The following is a 23,711-nucleotide window of genomic DNA, read 5'->3' on the forward strand; positions in this document are numbered from 1 at the left end:
TGGAAGGCTTGTGTTACTTAAAACTGCTTTTTGAGCCCTCCTCATCTTGTACCTTTTTTTTTCCTCACAAGCCTACTAGTATAAATAAAAGTAAATTTTCAAATGAAGTCATTTGAAAGTCATTTATTTATCTTCAAATGAAAAAGATGATATTAATTTGTAAGTTTCTTAGGGAAATATATTTTTTAAAATCAATTAAAATCAAATCTAGAAAAATAGTAGAGCCAGAAAATATCCATTAAATGACGCATTTTTACATGGAGGGAAACTGCACCAGTTGCTGATCAAGCTGGAATAGTGTATCTTGGCCTTCCCCTCCTCTGTGCTGTTTTCCTGCAATGCACCTTTAGATACAGTCATGTAATTTGGAATACTCATAATCAGTGAGGTTAGAATATTTTAGTACTGTTTGTGTCTGTTATTTATTGGTATCTTTTAGAATTTGGGATTGAATTTATGATAATCTTAATAATAAAGTCTTCTGAAATAAAATATTCTCTACCAGTTAGAAAAGGTAAAATACTTTGATAATTACTGCACCTTTGTATAAAGCTGGGATTTAGAGACGCGTCCTTTGACTAGTGTACTGGTGATTGTTTTACAATTGCCTCATAATTTTCCTTTTAAATACATGGTACAATTTTTCTCTTTTTTCTAGCTCTGAATCTCTAAGAAACGACATTGGATTTGATTTAAAGGCTCCATTGCCAAATTTTGAGAAAAGAAAAAAGATTTCTCTTCTTCATTCAAACAAGGAAAAGCTGAGAAGGTAAATTTTGATACAGCCCCCCCCCCCTTTTTTTTTTAGCATTATTCCTTTGTAGGAAGAAATTACTTTCATGAATTTCATAGTTTTTTATAGTATTGTTAAAAGTTAGTGTGAAGACTTCTCTTATGGTCCAGTGATTAACAATCCGCCTGCCAATGCAGTGTACATGGGTTTGATCCCAGTCCGAGAAGATTCTACATGCTTCGGAGTGACTAAATCCACATACCACAACTACTGAAGCCCGCATGCCTAGAGCCCATGCTCCGTAACAAGAGAAGCCCGCCAATGAGAAGCCCGGGCACCAGAAACAAGAAAGTAGCCCCTACTCGCTGCAATTAGAGAAAAGCCTGCAGGCAGCAACAAAGGTGCAGCATGGCCAAAAAAAAAGTCGTCACTGTGAAACTAGTTTATCTGGCAACTGAATATATGCTACTCACTCATTCTACTCATTTAGCCATTCAGCAAGTAGGTGTGAGTGTAATGTGCCAGAATATGATTGGAGAATTGAGATAAGAAATAAATTGTTGCCTTCAAGGAGGTCTTAGCCTAGTGCTCAGACAGACTTCTAACAAAAATATTTAGGAACAAAAATGCATAAAAGACATGTAATATCTGTACAGTGGTCACTCAAGATATTGCTGTGATAAACTAAAAACCTAAATCATGCATTATATATAATTATGAATTAAACTATTTATGTTATTAAGATGTCAGTCCTCACTAAACTGAAATACAATTCAAATCTAGATAATTTGAGTAGATTTTTGTTTTCTTTTTGGAAAAAGTTGACAATCTAATTCAAAACTGTATGGAAAGGACTCTGAATATAAAAGGCCTTAGAATAAAGCAATCTTGAAAACATCTAACAAAATTGGAGTGTGTAAGCTACCTGGCTTTAAGATATAGTATACAGCTACATTTATCAATTATTTTACTAAAATGAAGATGGACTGGTAGATAATATAACACAATAGCCCAGTATTAGACCCACATATTTTGGTCTTTTGATTTTCAGCAAATCACCAGAGCAAACAACTTGGGGAACAAATGTCTTTTCTGTAAATGGTGCTGGAACAACTGGACATCCATATGAAACAAATGATGAAACTTGACCGTTTACTCATATCATGTGAAAATTAATTCAGCATGGAGTATAGACAGGGCTACTATATACAGCTAGAGCTGTAAAGCTTCTAGAATAGGGCTATTCAGTAGAACTTTCTGCAGTGTTAGAAATGGCCTGTATCTGCTGTCCAGGAAGGTAGCTGCAAGTCATATTATTGAGTATTTGAAATATGGGTATTGCAACTTAGGAAATGAATTCAAATTTTTATTAATTTTTTATGAATTTATATTTAAATAGATTCATGTGGCTCATAGGTAATGAACTGAAAGCTACAGTTCTAGAAGAAAATAAAGGTTAATGTTTTCATTAGCTGAGGGTAGACGATTGTTCCTTATGACACAGAAAGCAATAACCACAAAAGAAACAGTAGAAGAATTAGGACTCCTCAAAATTTACAACTTTTGATTTCGTAAGACCCCACTCAGAAAATAAATAGGCAGACTACAGACAGGGAGAAAAGATTTGCAAAACAAATATATTGATAAAATACTGACACTAGAATATATGGAGAACTCCTAAAGTTCAATAATAAAAAGACCTGCATAGGTAAAGTATTTGAACAGACACTTCACAAAGGAAGATAAAGTGCCTAATAAGCAGCGGAAAAAAATGCTGAATGTAATTTGTCATCATGGAAATGCACATTATAAAGCATGAGATACTACCACATATACCTCAGAAAGTCCAATATTTTAAACCTAAAACTGACAATGTTAAATGTTGTCATAGATTTAGAACAACAGGGATTCTCATACACTGATGGTAGGAGTGTAAAATGGTAGAATTTGGGGGAAAGTTCTACCAGTTTTTTCTAAATTTATAAAATAGCCCATTGATTCAATTCCTGTGCATTTACTAAGAGAAATAAAAATGTGCATTCACAAAAAGATGTATAGAAGACCTAGTAAGTTTATTCCTAATGATCAAATATTGGAAATAGTGGGAGTGCTGATTAATAAGAACCTGAATAAATAAATTGTGGCATATTTATACTTTGGAATGCTATTAATAAAAAGCAACAAATTACTGACATAACAGATTATTTTGGATAAATCTCAAAAACATTATGTGAGAGAAACCTTACATAAAAAGACACACGTGAAGTTAAAAGAGAGGCAAAAATTAATGTGAGAGGGAAAATATCAGAAATGTGGTTGCCTTTTACGGGGGATGAGACTAAGAAGGGACAGAAGGAACTTTCCCGAGTCATGAGAATGTTAATGAGGTGGTTTGAGTCACACAGCTTTGTGCATTATCAAAACTCATAGAATGGCACTCTTAAGATTGATGCATTTTATTTTATGTAACTTTTACCTGAAAATAAAATAATTTTAACTGTAGCTCATAATATGTTTAGGGGTTTAGTGTACTGAAGTCTGTAATTTACTTTGGAATACTTCAGTGTAATGAAATGGATTGATGTCTGGCCAGTGGGATGATTCGTATATGACAAAGCATGGACAGTAACTGTTCACTGTGGATTCCAGGTTATAGATATTTAAGTGCTCCCTGTACAAATTCTTAATTCTTTCAGCTTTTAAGGAATAAGAATTTTTAATTCTCTCAGTTTCCCTGTATGTTTGAACATTTTCCTAATGGAAGAAATGTTTAATATGATTTTTCACTATAAAAGTGATATATACCTCACAGATACTTGGAAAATGTAGAAAATAAAAGGAAGAAATAATTTGTTCTATAGTCCAGCTATCTAGAAATAATGACTAATTGACACTATTATCTCTTTTGGCCTTAATGGCTGTAATCATATTTGTTATGTTATCTTCTACTTATATCCTATAGAAATGCCCTATTTTTCCCCAGTAAGCTTTATATCCTTTCCACGTCCAGATAATATTCTGCTGAATTAATATCCTCTAGCTTACTTAAGCATCCACTTATTTTGTGTCTTTAGATTGGTTTTCCTATTTTACTGGAAAGGAAAGTAAAGTCTCTCAGTCATGTCCAACTCTTTGCGACCCCATGGACTGTAGCCCTACCAGGCTCCTCCGTCCATGGGATTTTCCAGGCAAGAATACTGGAGTGGGTTGCCATTTCCTTCTCCAGGAGATCTTCCTGACCCTGGGATTGAACCCAGGGCTCCTGCATTGTAGGCAGATGCTTTACCGTCTGAGCCACAGGGAAGTCATTTTACTGAAAGGCTACCATAATGGATATCATTCTACATAAAGTTTATTCTGTGTTTGTGATCCTTATAAGTGAAAGTACCCTATGGATGGGTGTATGAAGTTTCAAAGCCCTTCATCCATGTGTCAAATTGTTGACACTTCCAACCCTTTTACAGAATTGTCCTGATACATTTCCCTGGAACCCCCAAAGCTTAAAGCCCAATTAAAATACCACCCACTGGTCTGGAATATTTGAGTTATTCACTGGCTGTATGTCAAAGTGGATTTTTTAATCCATTTATTTTTGTCATTCTGAGGTTCAGAAAGGTTTAGTAACTTGCCTAAGATCCCATCTAGAATTGGCAAAGCCACCCTTTGATCCCATTTATGTCAGTATGGCAGTATTCAGCACAAAACATGCTTAAGAATGTTTGTTAAATGAAAACATGGATAACTGAAGGTTCCAAAGGCTTCGCTCAATTTGGTGTTACATTTCCTATGTATTTCCCTTCAGAACTATGAAATACTTAGGTTGGTTTCTTTCTGGTATGAGCCTGGACGTCGTTTTCATTTTGCATATCGGTTTATTTGTTTTGCTCATGTGCCCGCCTTGTGTAAAGGAAGCAGGCTTTTGATTTTCTTTTCAGAACACAGTTAAAGCCTATGTATTTCAAGATGTTAGTTGTGTGTTGTTGGAAATGTGGTCCAGATCAGAGTGATGGGACTATCCCATGGACTTTGTCTTCTAGTTGTCTCTCGTGTGGGTCACAAAAGGATTTACCTATGTGGTGTGTGATTCTCTCCTCTGAGGGTTGCGTCGCCTATGGGTTTCCATAGGCAGAGTGGGTGTTCCCTGGTATCCTCAGTGTCTGGGCATCCTGCACACCCACAGGGATGAGTGAGCTGGGTTGCCATCCGCACAGACACTGTACTTGGCAGCATGTGAGCCGGTGCCCCAGGAAGCTGGGATTCCAGGGGCCGTGGAGGCTGCTGGCTTGTGGGGACATGCTCTTTCTCTGAATCGGACACCAGAAAGGGAGGGGCCGGTTCCTTTATAAACAGACCCAGGAGGAAGACTGTCCTTGTGACAGGAAGAAAGTAGACTAATTATTACTTGCTTGTCGCACTTCTCTGCTCAGAGAACGAATCAAGTATTGCTGTGAGCAGCTGCGCACCCTGCTGCCGTATATGAAGGGGAGAAAGAATGATGCGGCTTCCGTCCTCGAGGCCACAGTTGATTACGTGAAGTTTGTCCGGGAGAAAATCCCTCCAGCCATCATGGGCCAGGTATGCAACTCTCAAGCCCTTGACTTTAATCCTCGTAGACAATGGTTTAATGCTGCAGTTTCCTTTCTGTTTTATAATTGGAAGTGTATGTCTGTTTGTATATTTTGAAAAACATCTATAGCTATCTATTGATAAAGTAGGTCTCTGTCTGTCTGTTTCTTAGATTACAGAAGTACTTCAGAGCAATAAGAGATTTTGTAAGAAACAACAAATGCCCATCCAGCTATCCGTCCCAGGCATGATCATGGCACAAAGGTATGACAATCTGAATCTTGTGAATCCAAAGTCGCCTTGTTATTTTTCTCTGATATTAATGCTAGAAATAACACAGGCACTGAACCCACCCGTACTGAGAACTCGGGCATCTACAAAGAATCAGTGAACTTTTCCCACTGCTGATGTGCATCATTGAATTATAGTGGATAAAATATATAATAGTCTCAGACCTGGGATCCCTTCATGACTTGACTCACTCTTAACTTCTTTTGTTGTTTCTCTAAACCAGCCTTCACAAGTAGTGCCTGTGGTGATGGATTCTAGCATTCCTCTGTGACCAGGGCGATCCAGCCTCATTTTTTTCAGTTAGGAGTCCTTAAAGAAATTTCTAGTGTAAAAGGTGGTGTGCCAAATGAATGCTTCCGTATTTAAATTGATTAGAATATGTAAACTAAGAAGAACTCTTAACAAGGAAAAGTAAACCTTTCCTTCATGTCCTAAATAACCATCCTGAGTCCTTGTCTATGCTTTGCTCTAATATTTAATACAGAGTTTATCTCTGTGCCTTTTAGAACTCGAATGACAGAAGAGCAGTTCAACTGCACAATGCTCATATCCTCCTCTTTGAGAAATGCCTAAGGAATGTTTTTTGTCTTCTAAGGGAAAACAGTGTGCTGAGAAGCACTCACTCACCTGCGCCAGGCATCAGAGTCCTGACTAATGAGCGCTTGAGTGTGCGCTCTGCTCCTACCTCCGAGGATGCCTTGGATGAAGCTGTGAGAGGTGAGCTCTGCCCGCTGCTCTGCAGCTGTAGTGTATGTGGGCATTGGTGCGTGTCCCACTCAGCCGGGGCTCCTGTGCAGCCACTGCCATAACCAAGGGATGAGCCGTAGCTGGAACATTGCACCCTGGGTCCTCTGGTGCTATCTGCTGGAAGGACACAGCTGGCCACAGACATTTGAATAGTGTTATCCCAGAGGGTGGGCTGAAAATTGACTGTCATCACCAGAAAGTTCATCTTGCTCACAGATGACGAGCACACTGGTGACTGTGTGTATTATGTGAGTAGGATCTAAAGCAAGGGAAGTATTCATGTTAATTCAGTGCTAACAGTGTATATAGGCAGACCGCGGATATAGTGTGAGTTCTCTTCCAGGCCACTGCAATAAAATGAGCTTCACAGTAGAGTCACACGTTGTTTGATTTCTCAGTGCATATAAAAATTATGTTTACACCATACCATAGTCTGTTAAGTACATGATAGCATATGTCTAAAAAAGTCATATGCATGCCTTAATTTTAAAAAGTTTCATTGCTTTAAAATGCTAGCTGTCATCTGAGTTTTCAGCGAATACTAGTAGTGATAGCAAAGATGTGACACTGTCATTGAGGTTGTGTGCATATTGTGGGGACATAATGGAGACCACATGAACAAATGGGGTTACTGGGATTGATGTCAAAAGTCAAAGGAGAAAGGGGCCCAAGATAGGACAACAGCCTTCCTTGCTCATGTATCAGCCTCAGGGTGTTTGTTAGTCCTTTTAGACTTTTTTTCCTGACTCAGTGGGGAGGGAAGGAGAGAAGGAAAAAGTAGCCATAAGCCATGGTTAAACTGCTTAGAGTAGCTCTGGCTGAATGTCACAAAGAAAGATTAAATCAGCCCAGATTAGATCAGAGAGGGGCCAGGCCACAGGCACATGCCTGTCAATGTTACTTCTTATACAGACAGTACTTCTGTGTTTTCATTCTTCATACCCTGCAGAATCTCTGAAACACTCTCCTCATGCTAGTGCATTCAGGCCTTTCTGTGCCCCCGGATCTCTTGGTTTTGTATCACCTAAAGTGACTGGTCCAAGAAGAAACAAATCCACTAGGACCATAGGCTTATGTCAGGTTCAGGCTGGAGGAGACCTTGAAGGTCATTGAACCAAACTCCTCATTCTGACTTTATTTATAACATTTTTCCATTTGAAAGCAGTATTAGTGCTTTACTAAAAACCCGCTAGTAGTAGTCATGTACAGATGTGAGAGTGGGACCATAAAGAAGGCTAAGAACCGAAGAATCGATGCCTTCAAATTGTGGTGCTAGAGAAGACTCTTGAGAGTCCCTTGGACTGCAAGGAGATCAAACCAGTCAATCCTAAAGGAAATCAACCCAGAATATTCATTGTAAGGACTAATGCTGAAGCTCCAATATTTTGGCCACCTGATGTGAGGAGCCAACTGATTGGAAAAGACCCTGATACTGGGAAAGATTGACAGCAAGAGGAGAAGGAGGCGACAGAGGACGAGATGGTTAGATAGCATCACCAACTCAATGGACGTGAGTTTGACCAAACTCCGGGAGATAGTGAAGGACAGAGGAACCTGGCGTACTGCGGTCCATGGGGTTGCGAAGAGTTGGACATGACTTAGCGACTGAAGAACAAAACCCAGCTAAGATAATAACTTCATTTTTTAATGTATTTCTTTCAAGTCTTTATATATATGTGTATGTGTGTGTGTGTATATATTTTTATATATATATATATTTTTTGGTAGTAATACTATAGTAGTAATCTTCTGTAGTATTGGTCTTCCCAGTGGTCATGTATGGTTGTGAGAGCTGGACCATAAAGAAGGCAACATGCCAAAAAATCGATGTCTTTGAACTGTGGTACCGGAGAAGACTCCTGAAAGTCCCCTGGACAGCAAGGAGATCAAACCAGTCAGTCTTAAGGGAAATCAACCCTGAATACTTATTGGAAGGACTGATGCTGAAGCTGAAGCTCCAGTATTTTGGTCATCTGGTGCAAAAACCTGTCTCATTGGAAAAGTTCCTGATGCTGGGAAAGATCAAGGGCAGAAGGAGAAGAGGGCGTCAGAGGCTGAGATGGCTGGATGGCATCACTGATGCCATGGACATGAACTTGGGCAAACTCCGCGAGACGCCGAGGGGCAGGGAGGCCTGGCCTGCTGCCAGGCCATGGGGTCGCAAAGAGTTGGACACGATGGGGCAACTGAACAACAACATAGTAGTGACCGTATCGGACCTCTGATTTTGTCTCTGACTTTTTTACCTACCATTGTGTCCTGTATGCTTGGATTTTGTATTATGCAGCCTTTATCACCAGTTTAATGGTTTTAGTAGTTTATCCAACAATTTAGAGAATAGTTTTCCTGACACATTTAGTGTTTCCAGGTTTGTGGGGAAAGTGATTTTATACATAACATTTCAGAAAATACATCCCTCTATATGGATTTTTTTATATTTTGGACTTTTCTTTGGGCTGGATGTGAGCACATGTGTAGCTGGCCATGCATGTTGCAAAATGGTTTTTGAAAGAGGAATGGAACAGTTGGAATCAGTTAAGTCTTTCAAATTGCACTTTCACCACTTAGGCCAGTAAATTGAAGGTTAAGAGAAGTGAAGTGGCCACCTATGATCCCCTGCTTTCTGTGATAAATCTGACCTGTAAACCAGAAGTGCTGATCTTAGTCAGTGTTTAGACTTCATTAAGAAGTTTTTACTTGTCTTTTTCCATAAGTTTATGTACACTTTTGCTGAAATGATTTTTTTCACAAATATTCCAGGTCCGTTTGTATTTAAAGTCGATATAAAATTATATTCCTTTACTTTCATTTCTGTTAGTGTCCAGAAGAAAATAAATATTCACAGCATAGGGACTACATTGTTAATGTTTACTATATATTAAACATTTTTTCTGCCTTCTAGTTACTGTACAGAATAGAGCGATATAACAGTATAACCCACTCACTGATGGAAAAATCAGTGACCAAACTATTTGTGGCTGAGTGGAGTTTTTCTTTCCAACATTCTTCCTTGCTTCATAGAAATGGTCACTTATTATGATGAAAGATACACACACACATACCCAGGCAGAGAGAGCTGATGCGTCTCTAAAATCTCTGTCTCTAAATGACAAGTGAACAGTAATTTATAGTGTTTGTATTACACTAAATGTCACTACCAAAAAGTTCACTTTGTTTTTTCATCAGCATTTGAATGTAGCAGTATCTTAAGTTTGTACCGTGGGGAAATGAAATAGAGGGTGATTTATTTCAAATACAGTAGTTCAGAGTTACCAATTTGCATCTACTGACGGATACTCTTTTTTATTAAAGGTCAGTCCAGCTCTGCGTCAGAGAAGGCTATCGGTGATGTATATAAAACCCGAATCCCCAGCACAGCTCTGTCTCTTAATTCCTTCCATGCTGTCAGATACTATTCTAAAGTGGTCCCTTCCTATGACGCAGCTACTGTAACAAATCAGAACACTTCAGTGTGTTTCCCAACCGCTGTACCCAAAGTCTCCAAGTTTCTTCCTCAGCACTGCAATTCTGTGTTGGGCCAGGTGTGCACAGCACACCCCAACTGTCTGGTAAGTCTCTTGGGGTCTGTGGGTCAAACTGGGCTCTTTGATTCCAGCCCACAGGGGCCCCTGACCTGCGTTTTGTTGCTGATGCTCTGGGTTAGAAATCTCTCGGACTGGGACCATGGGAGGCAGCCCAGGCACTGGTTCCCAGTGCTGCACAATGGCTCTCTAGATATCCAGAGTCAGTCTGGACGTGGCCCTGCTGCTCTCACCGGAAGTGACCTAATGGAACCTAATCTCCTCGAGCACCCCTCCTCACTGCTCCCCACCCCACCAGCTTCATCCTTCACTGGCCCCATGGCTGGGTTCTGCCTTATCTCTAGGCCCTAGTCACTTACACTTTATGAAAACCTTTTCTTGAAATGCCAACCAGGCTGGTTTCACATCCCAGGTGTCTGCATACCACAGGTATTTATTGAGCACCTACTGTGTTCCAGCATTGTGCTAACCACCGAGAATGGAGTGTCTAAAGGGAGACCACGATCCCTGCGTTCATGAAGCTGAGTCTCATAGGGTGCAAACATGGAAGCAGATGGTGGTGATGTGCATTGGAGCATGTAGAGGGAGACCCCAGTGTATGCATTGTGACACAGATGCAGGCAAGGTTAGGGACAGACTGGAGGAAGTACTGTCTACGCTGAGATCTGAAGAGTGAGAATTAGCCCAGGAGAGCAGTTAGGAATTGAGAGTGAGGAAGGGAAAAGCATTCCAGGCAGATGGTTCAGCATATATAAACAGTGGTATCTTCATTTTGGGCAAGAATTGTCCAATTCCAGAGAAAGACCCAAACCAGACTTGCCTGCTTAAAATAGACTCTCATAGCCTTAATATAACTATCAATACTTTTGCATATTAATAATAGTTAATATGTTTTGAGCACTCAGTAAGTCATGTGTCAAATACCGTACGTATTAATGTGGGTTATCTGATGAACCTCTGACAGTCATTTGAGGTAGGGACACCATTTCCATATGACATCTATAGAGTGGGAATAATAGTGACTTTCCCAAAAAACATTTATAAGAAAACTATTCTAAAGAGCATTAGAAAGACATTTTAAAACATGAAGTATCTACAGATATAATACTGTTGCTAATAATCATTAGTATACCAGTCCGAAAACTAGAGTAAATTAAAAAAAAAAAAAGGATTGCAACATTATTTTTTTAATTGTGACCTACACTTAACTGTATGTAGTTTTTGTTGGAGAATTATTTAGTAACTATGAATAATATATATTTTAAAACCTGAAGGCATATTCACCTAAAGAGTTCATGGTTTTACAAATTATTTCCTATTGCTTGAGAACATAGAAAACACATTTGTGTCATTATGAGTAAGAACAGGCCAGTATTCAATTAATGTGTGTTTTTTTTTTTTTTTCACCTTTGCAGCAACAGTTTTGGGCGTATTAATAGCACATATTTGAAATTCACTCTAGACCACCTATTGGGTGCCGTTTGACAATAGCGGAAGAATGGAACAAAGAATGATCTTGAAAGCTACACCCAGAGACCTGATATCAAAAGGGTTTGCATTGTATGGCTTCTGATAAATGTGCTAAAAGCTTCTGCAGGTAGAAAGACATGCAGCAAGAGTGCTAGCTAGCCATAGGCTTTTATTAATACTTAGCTTCATACACACTTGGATCTCCCCAACCAAGGTGCTCTAAGAACAAATGGCCTAGGTGACCTGGACACTTTTTTTCTCAACACACATTCCACAATTTATGCAAAAAGTACATTATAAAGAAGATCCACAATTTATGCAAAAAGTACGTTATAAAGAAGATCCACATAGTGCATTGATGTTGCTAAGTACAGATATTGCAACTTGATTCTTATTTTTAGTATCACTGTGAGTTACTGTCACTTATTTCTAGGTGGTATCTTTTCCAGATTAGGCATTTTAGAGCACTTCCTTCATTATTCACACTAAGATACCTTAATTTGAGAGATGTGTTCACCTCCTCACTCGACTACTAATGAATAAACTGATGTGTTTATTTTTGCATTTCACCTTCCCTTGAGTGAAATGAGAGCTAACATCTTTCTGGATCTTTAGTTACAGATTACAGATTAGCAGGTTTTTCTTTGTTTTCCATCTCCTTCTCCCTATGGGCATTAGAAAAGATTGTTGGAAATAAGGGGAAAAAATGTTTGTTTTATATTTCACTGAATGTTCTTATGCATAAGTTTTATTATTAAAGGAAATATTCAGTTCTGATACTGAAAATGATAACCAGTTTGTGTTCTGTTTAATAATTACGTGTTCCCTCTTTTAGTAGAGTGCTATGTAGGGAAATTAATTTTACTAGATTTTTGAGCAGTTTAAAAATTAGGCATAGCCTACATTTCATGTTAAAATGTATAACTTTTCTTTGAGGATGGCAAGATGATGGAATTTGTAGATATTTGGCAAACTTGATAAAGAAACTAGAAGTTTGTAAGATTCTGTGCTTTTTATTATAAACGTGTGCTTGACTCTTGCTGTTGGGAATAGTAATGGCTTTGACATCGTAGGAGAACCTGTTGAGGTGTTTTGAGCACTGGGATGACTTCCTGTGTTCACAGCTGGTCTTAGTTTATACCAGGACTTGTTCTTTGCATCAGCATTTCCCTCAATGCATGCATGGACCATGAGACGCAGTTGTGGCTTGGAATTCTATAATGCCTAGAAGGGTGACACACAGATCCCATCCACCTGCGGTTTTCAATCCCCCTTTTTTTTCTCTTTCTACATGAAGAAGAGGCTGCCAGGTTCCTCTTTTTTTCAGTGCTGGTCCCCACGATCCTTCGTGCAAGTGTCCAAAATCACTTCCAATACATGAATTTTATTTTTAATAAATTATGCTCTTCTGACTAAGTTCAGCTGTCAGCTGGGGAGGAAAGGTTAGTTGGGCCTCAGCTTGTAAAACTAGAACATGATTTTCCTTTGTAAAGTCAGGATGACTGGTCATGAGACAGTTGCAATGTTGTTTTCACAATGAAAAAGGGGCAGAGAGTTTGTTGAGAAAAAGTGGCGGCTTGCAGGTTCACACTGATGGTTACAGCAGTCCCTCCCCAGATGGGGATCAGGGGCAGAAGCAAGTGTTTATTGAGCCCTTTCTGTGGCCCAGGCAGTTTAGGAGATACACCTTTGAGGAGAGGGACTTAGCTGTACTAGTCTCTAGACCCTCCATGTCAGCCATCTGGCTGGTTAGATGGATGGATGCACAGGTACCTGTATGGGTACCTGGGGGAAGGAGGAGGCTGAACATGGGTGATGATCCTGAGAAAGGAAAGCAGAAGACATGGTCAGGCACTTAGGGACCCACCTGAAGTCAAAAGAGAAGGAAGAGTGGAAGTAGATGCTTAGTCATCCGTCGGTGTAGCTTTTACAGAGAGTGTATCGCTACTCTGTTTACACTGATTTCCTGCCCCTCAGCCATGCTTTTCTGATAGATGAGTTGGATGGTCTCCCAGCATAGCAGACATGGCAGTAATGGGGAGTGTTTGCAAGCAAACTGTTGTCTGTTCAATGGAGAACAATCAAATGTTGAACAACTCAAAAATCATTCCGTTATTTATTAACTTTATTTATTTGGCAGAGTTTGTCTTATTTTCTAAGACTCCTTTTTTTGATGTGGACCATTTTTTAAAGTCTTTATTGATTTGTTACAATATTGATTCTCTTTTATGTTTTGGGATTTTTTTGGGCCCTGAGGCATGTGGGATCATATATCCCAGCCCAGAGATTGAACCCACACCTCCTGCATTGGAAAGCAAAGTCTTAACCACTGGACTGCCGGGGAAGTCCCATGATAGGCATTGTCTTAAATGCTGAGAAAACTATGTAAGGCATTGTCTTTTTTTATGTTCTATATATAGGCGTTTAGAATCTGCTGGGAGGGACAGGTTGGCTGGAACTGCAGTGGAGTTTAGTGAGTGCTATGCAGGGGGAGAATATGAAGTTCTCAGAAGCATCGCCCACAGCATTCTGGGAATTCACAAGAGGCTATGGAGGTAGTGATGTCTGTGGGTGTGTGCTAAGTTGCTTTAGTCATGTCAGACTCTGTGCAACCCTATGGACTTCAGCCTGCCAGTCTATGCTCTCCTTTAAAACTGGTAGTGACATGACCTATCTCTTGCGCTTATCATGACGATTAAATGATAAAATATGTGAAAGCTTTTAGAACAGTGCCTGGCACAATTCTGAAAGAGATGGGAAACCAGACCACCTGACCTGCCTCTTGAGAAACCTGTATGCAGGTCCGGAAGCAACAGTTAGAACTGGACATGGAACAACAGACTGGTTCCAAATAGGAAAAGAAGTACGTCAAGGCTGTATATTGTCATCCTGCTTATTTAACTTATATGCAGAATACATCATGAGAAATGCTGGGCTGGAAGAAGCACAAGCTGGAATCAAGATTGCCGGGAGAAATATCAGTAATCTCAGATATGCAGATGACACCACCCTTCTGGCAGAAAGTGAAGAGGAACTAAAGAGCCTCTTGATGAAAGTGAAAGAGGAGACTGAAAAAGTTGGCTTAAAGCTCAACATTCAGAAAACGAAGATCATGGCATCTGGTCCCATCACTTCATGGGAAATAGATGGGGAAACAGTGGAGACAGTGTCAGACTTTATTTTTTGGGCTCTAAAATCACTGCAAATGGTGATTGCAGCCATGAAATTAAAAGACGCTTACTCCTTGGAAGAAAAGTTATGACCAACCTAGATAACATATTGAAAAGCAGAGATATTACTTTGCCAACAAAGGTCTGTCTAGTCAAGGCTATGGTTTTTCCAGTGGTCATGTATGGATGTGAGAGTTGGACTGTGAAGAAAGCTGAGTGCTGAAGAATTGATGCTTTTGAACTGTGGTGTTGGAGAAGACTCTTGAGAGTCCCTTGGACTGCAAGGAGATCCAACCAGTCCATTCTGAAGGAGATCAGCCCTGGGATTTCTTTGGAAGGAATGATGCTAAAGCTGAAACTCCAGTACTTTGGCCACCTCATGTGAGGAGTTGACTCATTGGAAAAGACTCTGATGCTGGGAGGGACTGGGGGCAGGAGGAGAAGGGTACGACAGAGGATGAGATGGCTGGATGGCATCAGTGACTCGATGGATGTGAGTCCAAGTGAACTCCGGGAGTTGGTGATGGACAGGGAGGCCTGGTGTGCTGCGATTCATGGGGTCATGGACATGACTGAGCGACTGATCTGAACTGAATTCATCATATGATTGTCATCACCACAATTACAACAATTATTAAGCTAAGATTTTAAGGGCCTGTAAGCATAAACTAAGCCAAGCCATGGAGATTTGGGGACTGGTTCGGGAGATGAGTTTTCAGGCAAAGAGAACCTCATTAGTGAAGGAACAAAGGAAAGAACGGTGTAACACACCTGGAGAAGTGAAGGCGATTCTGTGTGGCTGTGAAGAGAGTTCAGGCGTGGGATCGAGGAAGAATGGAGCAGGGAGAGACAGGCAAGGGCCATTTGACATTGCCCTGTTGGCACTCTGACTACTCCTCATTGTTGTCATGGTATTGACGTCATCAGATTTGCATTTTAGGGTGACCATTCTGGTTTTGGTGAGTTAAAGCCAGAATGAATCAAAGCGGGACTAAAACCAACTTGGCAGGGGAAGGACTGGCCATTTCAGTAATTCAGACGAGATGGCCTGAAATAAGTCACTGGCAATGGGAATGAAAAGAAGAGGCAAATTTGGTTGATATTAAGAAGGAAGAATTAGTAAGAGGTGGTAGATGATCTGATATAGAGGTTGTGAAGGAGGGCAAAGTAGTAAGGATAACACCCAGGTCTTGGGCTTTGGTTGCTGGACACATCACACTGAGCTCACTGGGGGTACACAGGGAAATGAGCATTTGGAGGGATGGCGTTGGCTGATGACAGTTTCATCTGGTAATGTGCTACGTCGTGTGTGTATATGGTATCCTAATGGAGGTGGCCAAAAAACACTCAGATCTGCGCACACAGAGAGGCAGGGATTGGAGTGAGAGATGGTTTAGGGTGTCTTCATCCTGAGGTGGGTAAATGTGGCCAGGGGTGGGGATTCAGTCATTAAATGGTGGCCTGGGTGACGCACGAGGGCCTTCTAACCCTGCAATTCTATTACAGTTCATCATGAGAAGTCACTAGGTCAGGCCCCAAGTGTCACATGACACTGCAAGTTACCAGAGTTTTGAGACATGGGTAGAACTCTCTAAGGCAGAGGGTACAACTTGCTTGTGGTGGCTGTGTTTACTGTTTTATTTATTTATTTTTTCTTCTAGTTTTATGGAGATGTAATTGACATACAACACTATAAGTTTAAGGTGTACAGCATGCTGCTGCTGCTGCTGCTAAGTCACTTCAGTTGTGTCTGACTCTATGTGACCCCATAGACGGCAGCCCACCAGGCTCCCCTGTCCCTGGGATTCTCCAGGCAAGAACACTGGAGTGGGTTGCCATTTCCTTCTCCAGTGCATGAAAGTGAAAAGTGAAAGTGAAGTCACTCAGTCGTGTCCGATCCTCAGCATAATGACTTACATATATCATGAAATGATTAGGACAGTAAGTTTAGGGAACATCCATCTTCTCGTATAGATACAAAGTCAAAAAAAAATTTTCCTTGCAATAATGACTCTTAGAATTTGCTCTCTTAACAACTTTGATATATAACATACATCAGGGTTATTTATATTAATCATGCTGTGCATTATATCCCTAGTGCTTATTTATCTTATAGGTTTGTACCTTTTGAAACCACCTTCATCCAATTCCCCCTCTCCCCAACCCCAGTGAGAAATTAAATTTCTCTGAATTTCTGGCTTCTGAAAAATTCAAAACATAGGCAATACTGGATCTATTTCTGCTTTGGCAAAATAGCAGCACATGGCTCAGGTAAGTAGTACCTGGCCCTTTATATTGGGCATCAGGTTCCTTCCAGTCACATCTCACTCAGCTTGCTTCCTTCATTGAAATGACTTTCCCAGTCCCTATAGGTATTCCAGTTTGTCCCCCACACTTGGGGGATGGAGAGTGGCAGCACATTAAAATATACATTCCCAGGCAGCATACCCCACAGTCAGATTGGCAAGCTTGGTCATGGCAGTACCAAGGAATTCACATTATAACAACACTGCCCAAGATGTAGCTGGCATCTGATTATCCTCCTTAAAAACACCCAGTGCACATAAACGGATGCAGATACCCCGAGGAGACATGAAACAGAATGTAAAAAGTGAAAGTGTTAGTTGTTCAGTCATGTCCAACTCTGCGACCCCATGGACAAGACTCCTCTGTCCATGGGATTCTCCAGACAAGAATACTGGAGTGGGTTGCCATGCCTTTCTCCAGGGGATCTTCCCAACCCCGAGATCGAACCCTCGGTCTCCTGACTACAGGCAGATTCTTTACCAACTGAGCTACGAGGAAAGCCCACTCTTAGATTTATAACGTGCTAGTGAAGTGTCTTGAGAGCAGAGGTCAAGGAACGAAGCAGGAGGAACACAGCCTCCCAAATTTCTGCAGCTCATGGGAGAGGATCATTACTGCCCCACTGGGTGATGGAAAAAGGTTTGCTAAGGAGATGAATTTCAGAAACTGCTTTGGTAAGTTAAAACGATGATCAGGTCAGAGCATAGCTGTGGGGCAATTCAAAGGCTCCGGGAGAGGACCCAGGGATGTTTCAGTAGAGATAATTAAGAAGAGTGAAAACCACGAAAGTGAAGCCTGCTTGGCTTACTTGTGCTTATCTCGATTGCGTAAAAATTTGTGTGAAGGGAGGTGCTTTCCCAAGTTTATTAAATGTTTATGTTTGTAAAAGTACAGGGATTGTTAAAAGCAGAAAGCCCCTTTTGCAATATAACTAACACCAGGAAACTTGTCATATCTCTGGATACTTATCATCACAAAATCCCTGAGACCAAACCTGAGCCTTTACAATTTTCTATCCCTGTTGTTTTCCCCTTTGCCTAGCTCCCTATTACATGGAATGAGGAAACAGGAAGCCCTTGGTTAATCAGGTATCAAGAGCTACTTTCATTGCTATGGAAACGTGACACCCCTATGCAAGACAGAGAAACCTCTTATCTCTATTTTTCAAGGGGGATTTTTAACATCCCAGAATAATATCCTTTCTGAAAACAAAAAACAGAAAGATACACACACACATACACAAAACTGCATTACATAGTATGTTGTATGCTGCTAAATTTTACTCATCAAACTCAAGAAAAAAGCATTCTTCATTTTTGCTCAAAGCAAACATTTGTTTGAAGAGGTCAGATTGTAAACTAGGTGGGCTTGAGTACTGCAGTGAAATAGACTTCTAATGTGTACAGATACACTGGTTCTGAAAAGGTATCTGCTAAACCATCTATCCCAAGAAGTCTGCAGACAGAAATTCCTTTCCACTTCTCTCTTCCCCAGATAGGCTATGTGTGGGTGTTGGCAGTGGTGTGTTTTCTAAAACACTGAATTCCCCCTCTTGTATCCTGTCTCAAGCTATTTTCTTGTGTTCTTCAAAATAATAACCAAAGTTTTAAAAATTCTGTGACTTAGGACTTATGAGACTCCATACCCTTTTTAAATCTCCAATAACAGGTCTCAACTTGGCAAACACCATGAAAACTCCTTGCAGGTTATTTTCTCCATAAACCTAAAGTTAATCTCAGTGTTGAGCTGAAAACTATGGGAAAGTGGGAAATCTCTCCCACAGCCATGTATATATTAGGACAGGTTCACAGAAACAATAATAAACTCATCCCCCCCCGCCCCCCCCCCCATTGGTTTGGACTAATACTAGTTATCTCATGTTCTGGTATTCTAACATTCCCAAATCTGTTGTTTCTAAAGCATTAAGAGTGGGAAAATCCATAGGAGTTTCCCTGTGGGATTACTTGTTTTAATACTTAAAGATTTTATTTACTATAATAAAAAAAAAAAAAAGGCAGCCAGCGTGGTTGAAGCATTGATTTTTGTCACCTTACTGGAGCACTGTGACTGAACTACCCTTCATGACATTTAACTAGTGAAATAATGATTTAAGTTGCTATGAATTCCCTGGCGGTCCAATAGTTGGGATTCCATGCTTCTAGTGTGGGGGGCTTGGGTTCTGTTCCTGATCAGGAAACTGGGATCCCACACGCCGCGTGGTATGGCCAAAAAGAAAAAAATGCTAAAGGATTTCAGTGTGAAAAGAAGTTAAACTCTTATTGGGTTAGTGAGTCAGGACCTGGACAAAAATGCCTTGAAGCCATTGATAAAAGTTACGAGAAAGAGTGAGATACCAGTTTTTTTCTTTAGAAAAAAAAAAATCAATTTTTGAAAAGTTTAATTATGAAAATATCCTCTTGGCATTGTTGTTCTTACTGTTTAGTCACTAAGTCGTGTCTGACTCTTTTGTGACCCCATGGACTGTAGCCTACCAGGCTCCTCTGTCCATGGGATTTTTCAGGCAAGAATACTGGAGTGGGTTGCCATTTCTTTATCCAGGGGATCTGCCTGACCCAGGGATCAGACCTAGGTCTCCTGCATTGGCAGGCGGATTCTTTACTGCTGAACCACCTGGGAAGGTCCGTCTTGGCATAAAAAGACTTTTTAAAGGGTTAATCCTAATCTTAGGCAACCAATAAACCACTGCAGAATTTACTTTGAGCTCCACATACTCCCCAGCTTTCTTGAAATGGGTGAGAAGTGTTGTATGCGGAGAAGGGAATTCCTTTCTTGACCACCCATGCCCTCACGCTGTGAAGCAAGAGCTGAGTTTCAACATAAATATTATTGCTGGCCAGGTCCTTTTAAAAACCTCCCCACAGAATCTAACTGGCAGAGATTGTGTTTATTCTTAGCCTCAGCTATCAATTCTCCCTAAAATGGAAAACCTACAACAAAAGGGGCAATAAAAACTCAGCTCTCAGGGGCGGGATCCTGTCGGATCCAGAAGCCGGTCCAGGGAGATCACGTGAAGGGATCTGCCCTTGGCCCTGGTCCAGTGAGGCTGGGAAAAGGCTCCCACTTCTCCAGCCCAGCAGCCGGTGATGTAAATTAACTCTCCCAGGACCCACCTCCTCCAGCCTGGTTTCTGGGAGGGGAATGTGAGGATGCTTGTGGAAATGATTTGCTTATCAGAGGCCCAAAGTAGTTTGCAAAAAGAAGGTGCCTGACTGCCTTAGAGAAAGAGAGTGAAAAATGTTAAGTCTCCACTACTAGGATTGGCTTTGTGTCATTTGGGTATTTCGTTCAAATGCTAATCAAAGTTCAGAAACACTAATCAGATCCCATTCGCCAGGCCAAGCCAGGCTTTCAGCTGAAAATTGTTTTTCATTGTCTACACACGGACATTCTGCTCCCAAACAAAGGCACGACTGAACGCTGGTGATTGCGATCCTCCCCTGGCCAGGCTCCCGAAACACGGCCCTACCGCTGCCATCTTCCTGGTCCTTATGGCCTCCTCCTCCACGCCTGATGCCCTGGCTTGCTCGTTGGCTCTGGGCACTGGGCACCTACACATGGGCCCATCGGCCACCCAGAGAGAGAGCTTGGCGTCCTGGGAAGAGCACGCGGTTAGATGTGCAAGCCGTGTGATCCTAGCGCAGTTCCGCCTCTTCTTAGCTGTGTGCATTTACATAAATTACTGGACATGGAACAACAGACTGGTTCCAAATAGGAAAAGGAGTACGTCAAGGCTGTATATCGTCACCCTGCTTATTTAACTTCTATGCAGAGTACATCATGAGAACGCTGGGCTGGAAGAAGCACAAGCTGGAATCAAGATTGCTGGGAGAAATATCAATAACCTCAGATATACAGATGACACCACCCTTATGGCAGAAAGTGAAGAGGAACTCAAAAGCCTCTTGATGAAAGTGAAAGAGGAGACTGAAAAAGTTGGCTTAAAGCTCAACATTCAGAAAACGAAGATCATGGCATCTGGTCCCATCACTTCATGGGAAATAGATGGGGAAACAGGGGAAACAGTGTCAGACTTTATTTTTTGGGCTCCAAAATCACTGCAGATGGTGATTGCAGCCATGAAATTAAAAGATGCTTACTCCTTGGAAGAAAAGTTATGACCAACCTAGACAGCATATTGAAAAGCAGAGACATTACTTCGCCAACAAAGGTCCGTCTAGTCAAGGCTATGGTTTTTCCAGTGGTCATATATGGATGTGAGAGTTGGACTGTGAAGAAAGCTGAGTGCCGAAGAACTGATGCTTTTGAACTGTGGTGTTGGAGAAGACTCTTGCGAGTCCCTTGGACTGCAAGGAGATCCAACCAGTCCATTCTAAAGGAGATCAGCCCTGGGTGTTCTTTGGAGGGAATGATGCTAAAGCTGAAACTCCAGTACTTTGGTCACCTCATGCAAAGAGTTGACTCATTGGAAAAGACTCTGATGCTGGGTGGGATTGGGGGCAGGAGGAAAAGGGGACAACAGAGGATGAGATGGCTGGATGGCATCAGTGACTCAATGGACGTGAGTTTGAGTGAACTCTGGGAGTTGGTGATGGACAGGGAGGCCTGGCGTGCTGCAATTCATGGGGTCGCCAAGAGTCAGACACGACTGAGCCACTGAACTGAACTGACCTCTTTGGTAAAATAGAGGTAGCGGTAATCCTTGGGAGGATGGAAGATAATTTTTATCAGGTTCCTGGCCCATAGGAGAGCTCGGTCGCCCCTGCCTGCAGCCTCCACCCACCAGGACGGCGTGCCCAGAAGGAGGAGGATCAGCTTTCTCCACGTGTTGCAGAGCATCCTTCCCAGCTGTGCGGGACCCTAAACACGGAGGATGCTGTGCTTCCTCTGAGCTGTGGGGCTCCTTTAGCCCCTGACCTGTGACATATGAGGTCCTGACTCTCCTCTAGGGCAGGATCTTTCCCCCGCCAGCCTCAGGTGGAGCAATATAGAAGCAGGAAGGGAATAAAAGTTCATGTGGTTTCTCCTTAGACTGCTCAGCCCGAACCAGCATTGGGCATTTCCAGACCCCAAATGCCCTTCCGTCACCCCAACCACAGGGGCTGGCCTGCGTGAGAAGCAGTAATAGATCTGAATTGGCACCAAGGCTTCTGGGCTTTACTCAGGGCTCCTGAGAAATCATTTTCCTCATCCTACAGAGGAGAGGTTGCCTGACCTCTGGGATCTAATGCCTGATGATCTGAGGTGGAGCTGATGTAATAACAGTAGAAATAAAGTGCAGTAAATGGAATGCCGTTGAATCATCCCAAACCATCCCCAGGTCCCCCCTTCCAAAACCAGTCCCTGGTGCCAAAAAGGTTGGGGACCACTGCTCTAGAGCTAATACCTAACTTGCAAGTTTGTTCTGAGGATTTGAGAAGAGGCATGGGACCTGTCTACCTAAGGATAGCACCTTTCCGGTGGTCAGAGCTCAGCAAATAAAATGTCTGTTTCATCAGCCTTGCGTGTTCCAGTCCACAGGCTGTGCTGTGTCCCATATTTGCTGAAGGCTTGCGTCTCCCCTGGTTATCTCCCGCCTTAACTTTCACTTCCCTGCCTCTTCCACAGACACCACCAACAAACATTCATCAACGGTTTCTTTTGAAATAATATGTTAATTTGTGATAAAGTAATTTGGGTTTATAAAATGTAAACCAAAACTGTATAAAACAGTAAAAAATCTCTCTCCCTTCTTTTGAAATCCTACTCTTTGGAGGTAATCACCCTTGACAAATCAGTGAGTTTCCTTCCAGACTTACAGAAAAACGTGAGCGAAATACATAAAATAAAATGCCATGTCAGTTGGCTGTGATACCTGAAGGAAGGGAGGAAGCTGGGGCAGGGTAGAGCTGGGATGCTATTTCAGACAGGGAGGACACGGGAGACTCTCTGAGAAGTTGGCATCACTTGGGAGATGAGCAAGCCATTCTATGATCTGAGATGAGAGCATTTAAGGTAGAAGGCACCGGGACCACTAAGGCTCCAGGTGGGAACAGGCTTGTTGGGTGTGAAGAGCAACAAAGGAGGCCCATGAGGCTGGCGTGGAGCGAAGGAGGGGTGGGTGGAGAGCAACACGGTGTCCATCCTCAAAGTCCACTGTTAGGACTTCAGTTTCTTCCCAAAGGAAGGGAGAGCAGAGGAGGTATGGAACCCAATGTGCATTATTAAAGGACCAATCTGAGCACTGGGCAGAGCAGACCAGGAACAAAACCCAGAGAAGATCAGTGATATACTCTTTCGGCAACTGAGGTTGGTGCTTTAATCTTGGGTGGTGAAAAGTAGTTAATGAAAATCTTGCTTTGGGAGGTCTGGTGAGCATAGAAGCCGGATTGGGGTGGTGGTTGGTGGTTTTAGTCACTCAGTTGTATCCAACATTTTGCAACCCTGTGGACTGTAGCCCGTGAAGCTCCTCTGTCCATGGGATTCTCCAGGTAAGAATACTGGAGTGGGTTGTCATTTCCTTCTCCAGGGGATCTTCCCTCAGTCAGTTCAGTCACTCAGTTGTGTGCAACTCCTTGTGACCCCATGGACTGCAGCACACCAGGCCTCCCTGTCCATCTTCAGTTCCTGGAGCTTACTCAAACTCATGTCCATCACATCAGTGATGCCATCCAACCATCTCATCCTCTTTCGTCCCCTTCTCCCACCTTCAGTCTTTCCCAGCATCAGGGTCTTTTCCAATGAGTCGGTTCTTCACATCAGGTTTCCAAAGTATTGGAGTTTCAGCTTCAGCATCAGTTCTTCCAATGAATATTCAGGACTGATCTCCTTTAGGATGGACTAGTTGGATCTCCTTGCTGTCCAAGGGACTCTCAAGAGTCTTCTCCAACACCACAGTTCAAAAGCATCAATTCAAGGATTTGAAAG

General features: G+C 41.8%; 1 protein-coding gene across 5 annotated transcripts in view; it reads left to right on the forward strand.

Annotated features, from left to right (window-relative positions):
* SOHLH2 (spermatogenesis and oogenesis specific basic helix-loop-helix 2) overlaps positions 1-12,141 on the forward strand; it is a 41,534-nt gene extending 29,393 nt beyond the window's left edge. Inside the window, exons 6-12 of one of the 5 annotated variants that reach the window (XM_055542360.1) lie at positions 659-769; positions 5,161-5,308; positions 5,472-5,563; positions 6,186-6,307; positions 9,650-9,682; positions 9,782-9,906; positions 11,295-12,141. In XM_055542360.1, coding sequence (XP_055398335.1) covers positions 659-769; positions 5,161-5,308; positions 5,472-5,563; positions 6,186-6,307; positions 9,650-9,682; positions 9,782-9,906; positions 11,295-11,315 — 652 coding nt within the window. In that variant the 3' untranslated portion in view covers positions 11,316-12,141. Of the gene's footprint in view, positions 1-658; positions 770-5,160; positions 5,309-5,471; positions 5,564-6,185; positions 6,308-9,649; positions 9,907-11,294 lie in introns of all 5 variants that reach the window. The other 4 variants (XM_055542365.1, XM_055542363.1, XM_055542362.1 and 1 more) reach the window with 4 other exon arrangements.
* The last annotated feature ends 11,570 nt before the right edge of the window (positions 12,142-23,711 follow it).

The sequence above is a fragment of the Bubalus kerabau genome, chromosome 12, assembly GCF_029407905.1.
Source record: "Bubalus kerabau isolate K-KA32 ecotype Philippines breed swamp buffalo chromosome 12, PCC_UOA_SB_1v2, whole genome shotgun sequence".
Taxonomy (NCBI): domain Eukaryota; kingdom Metazoa; phylum Chordata; class Mammalia; order Artiodactyla; family Bovidae; genus Bubalus; species Bubalus kerabau.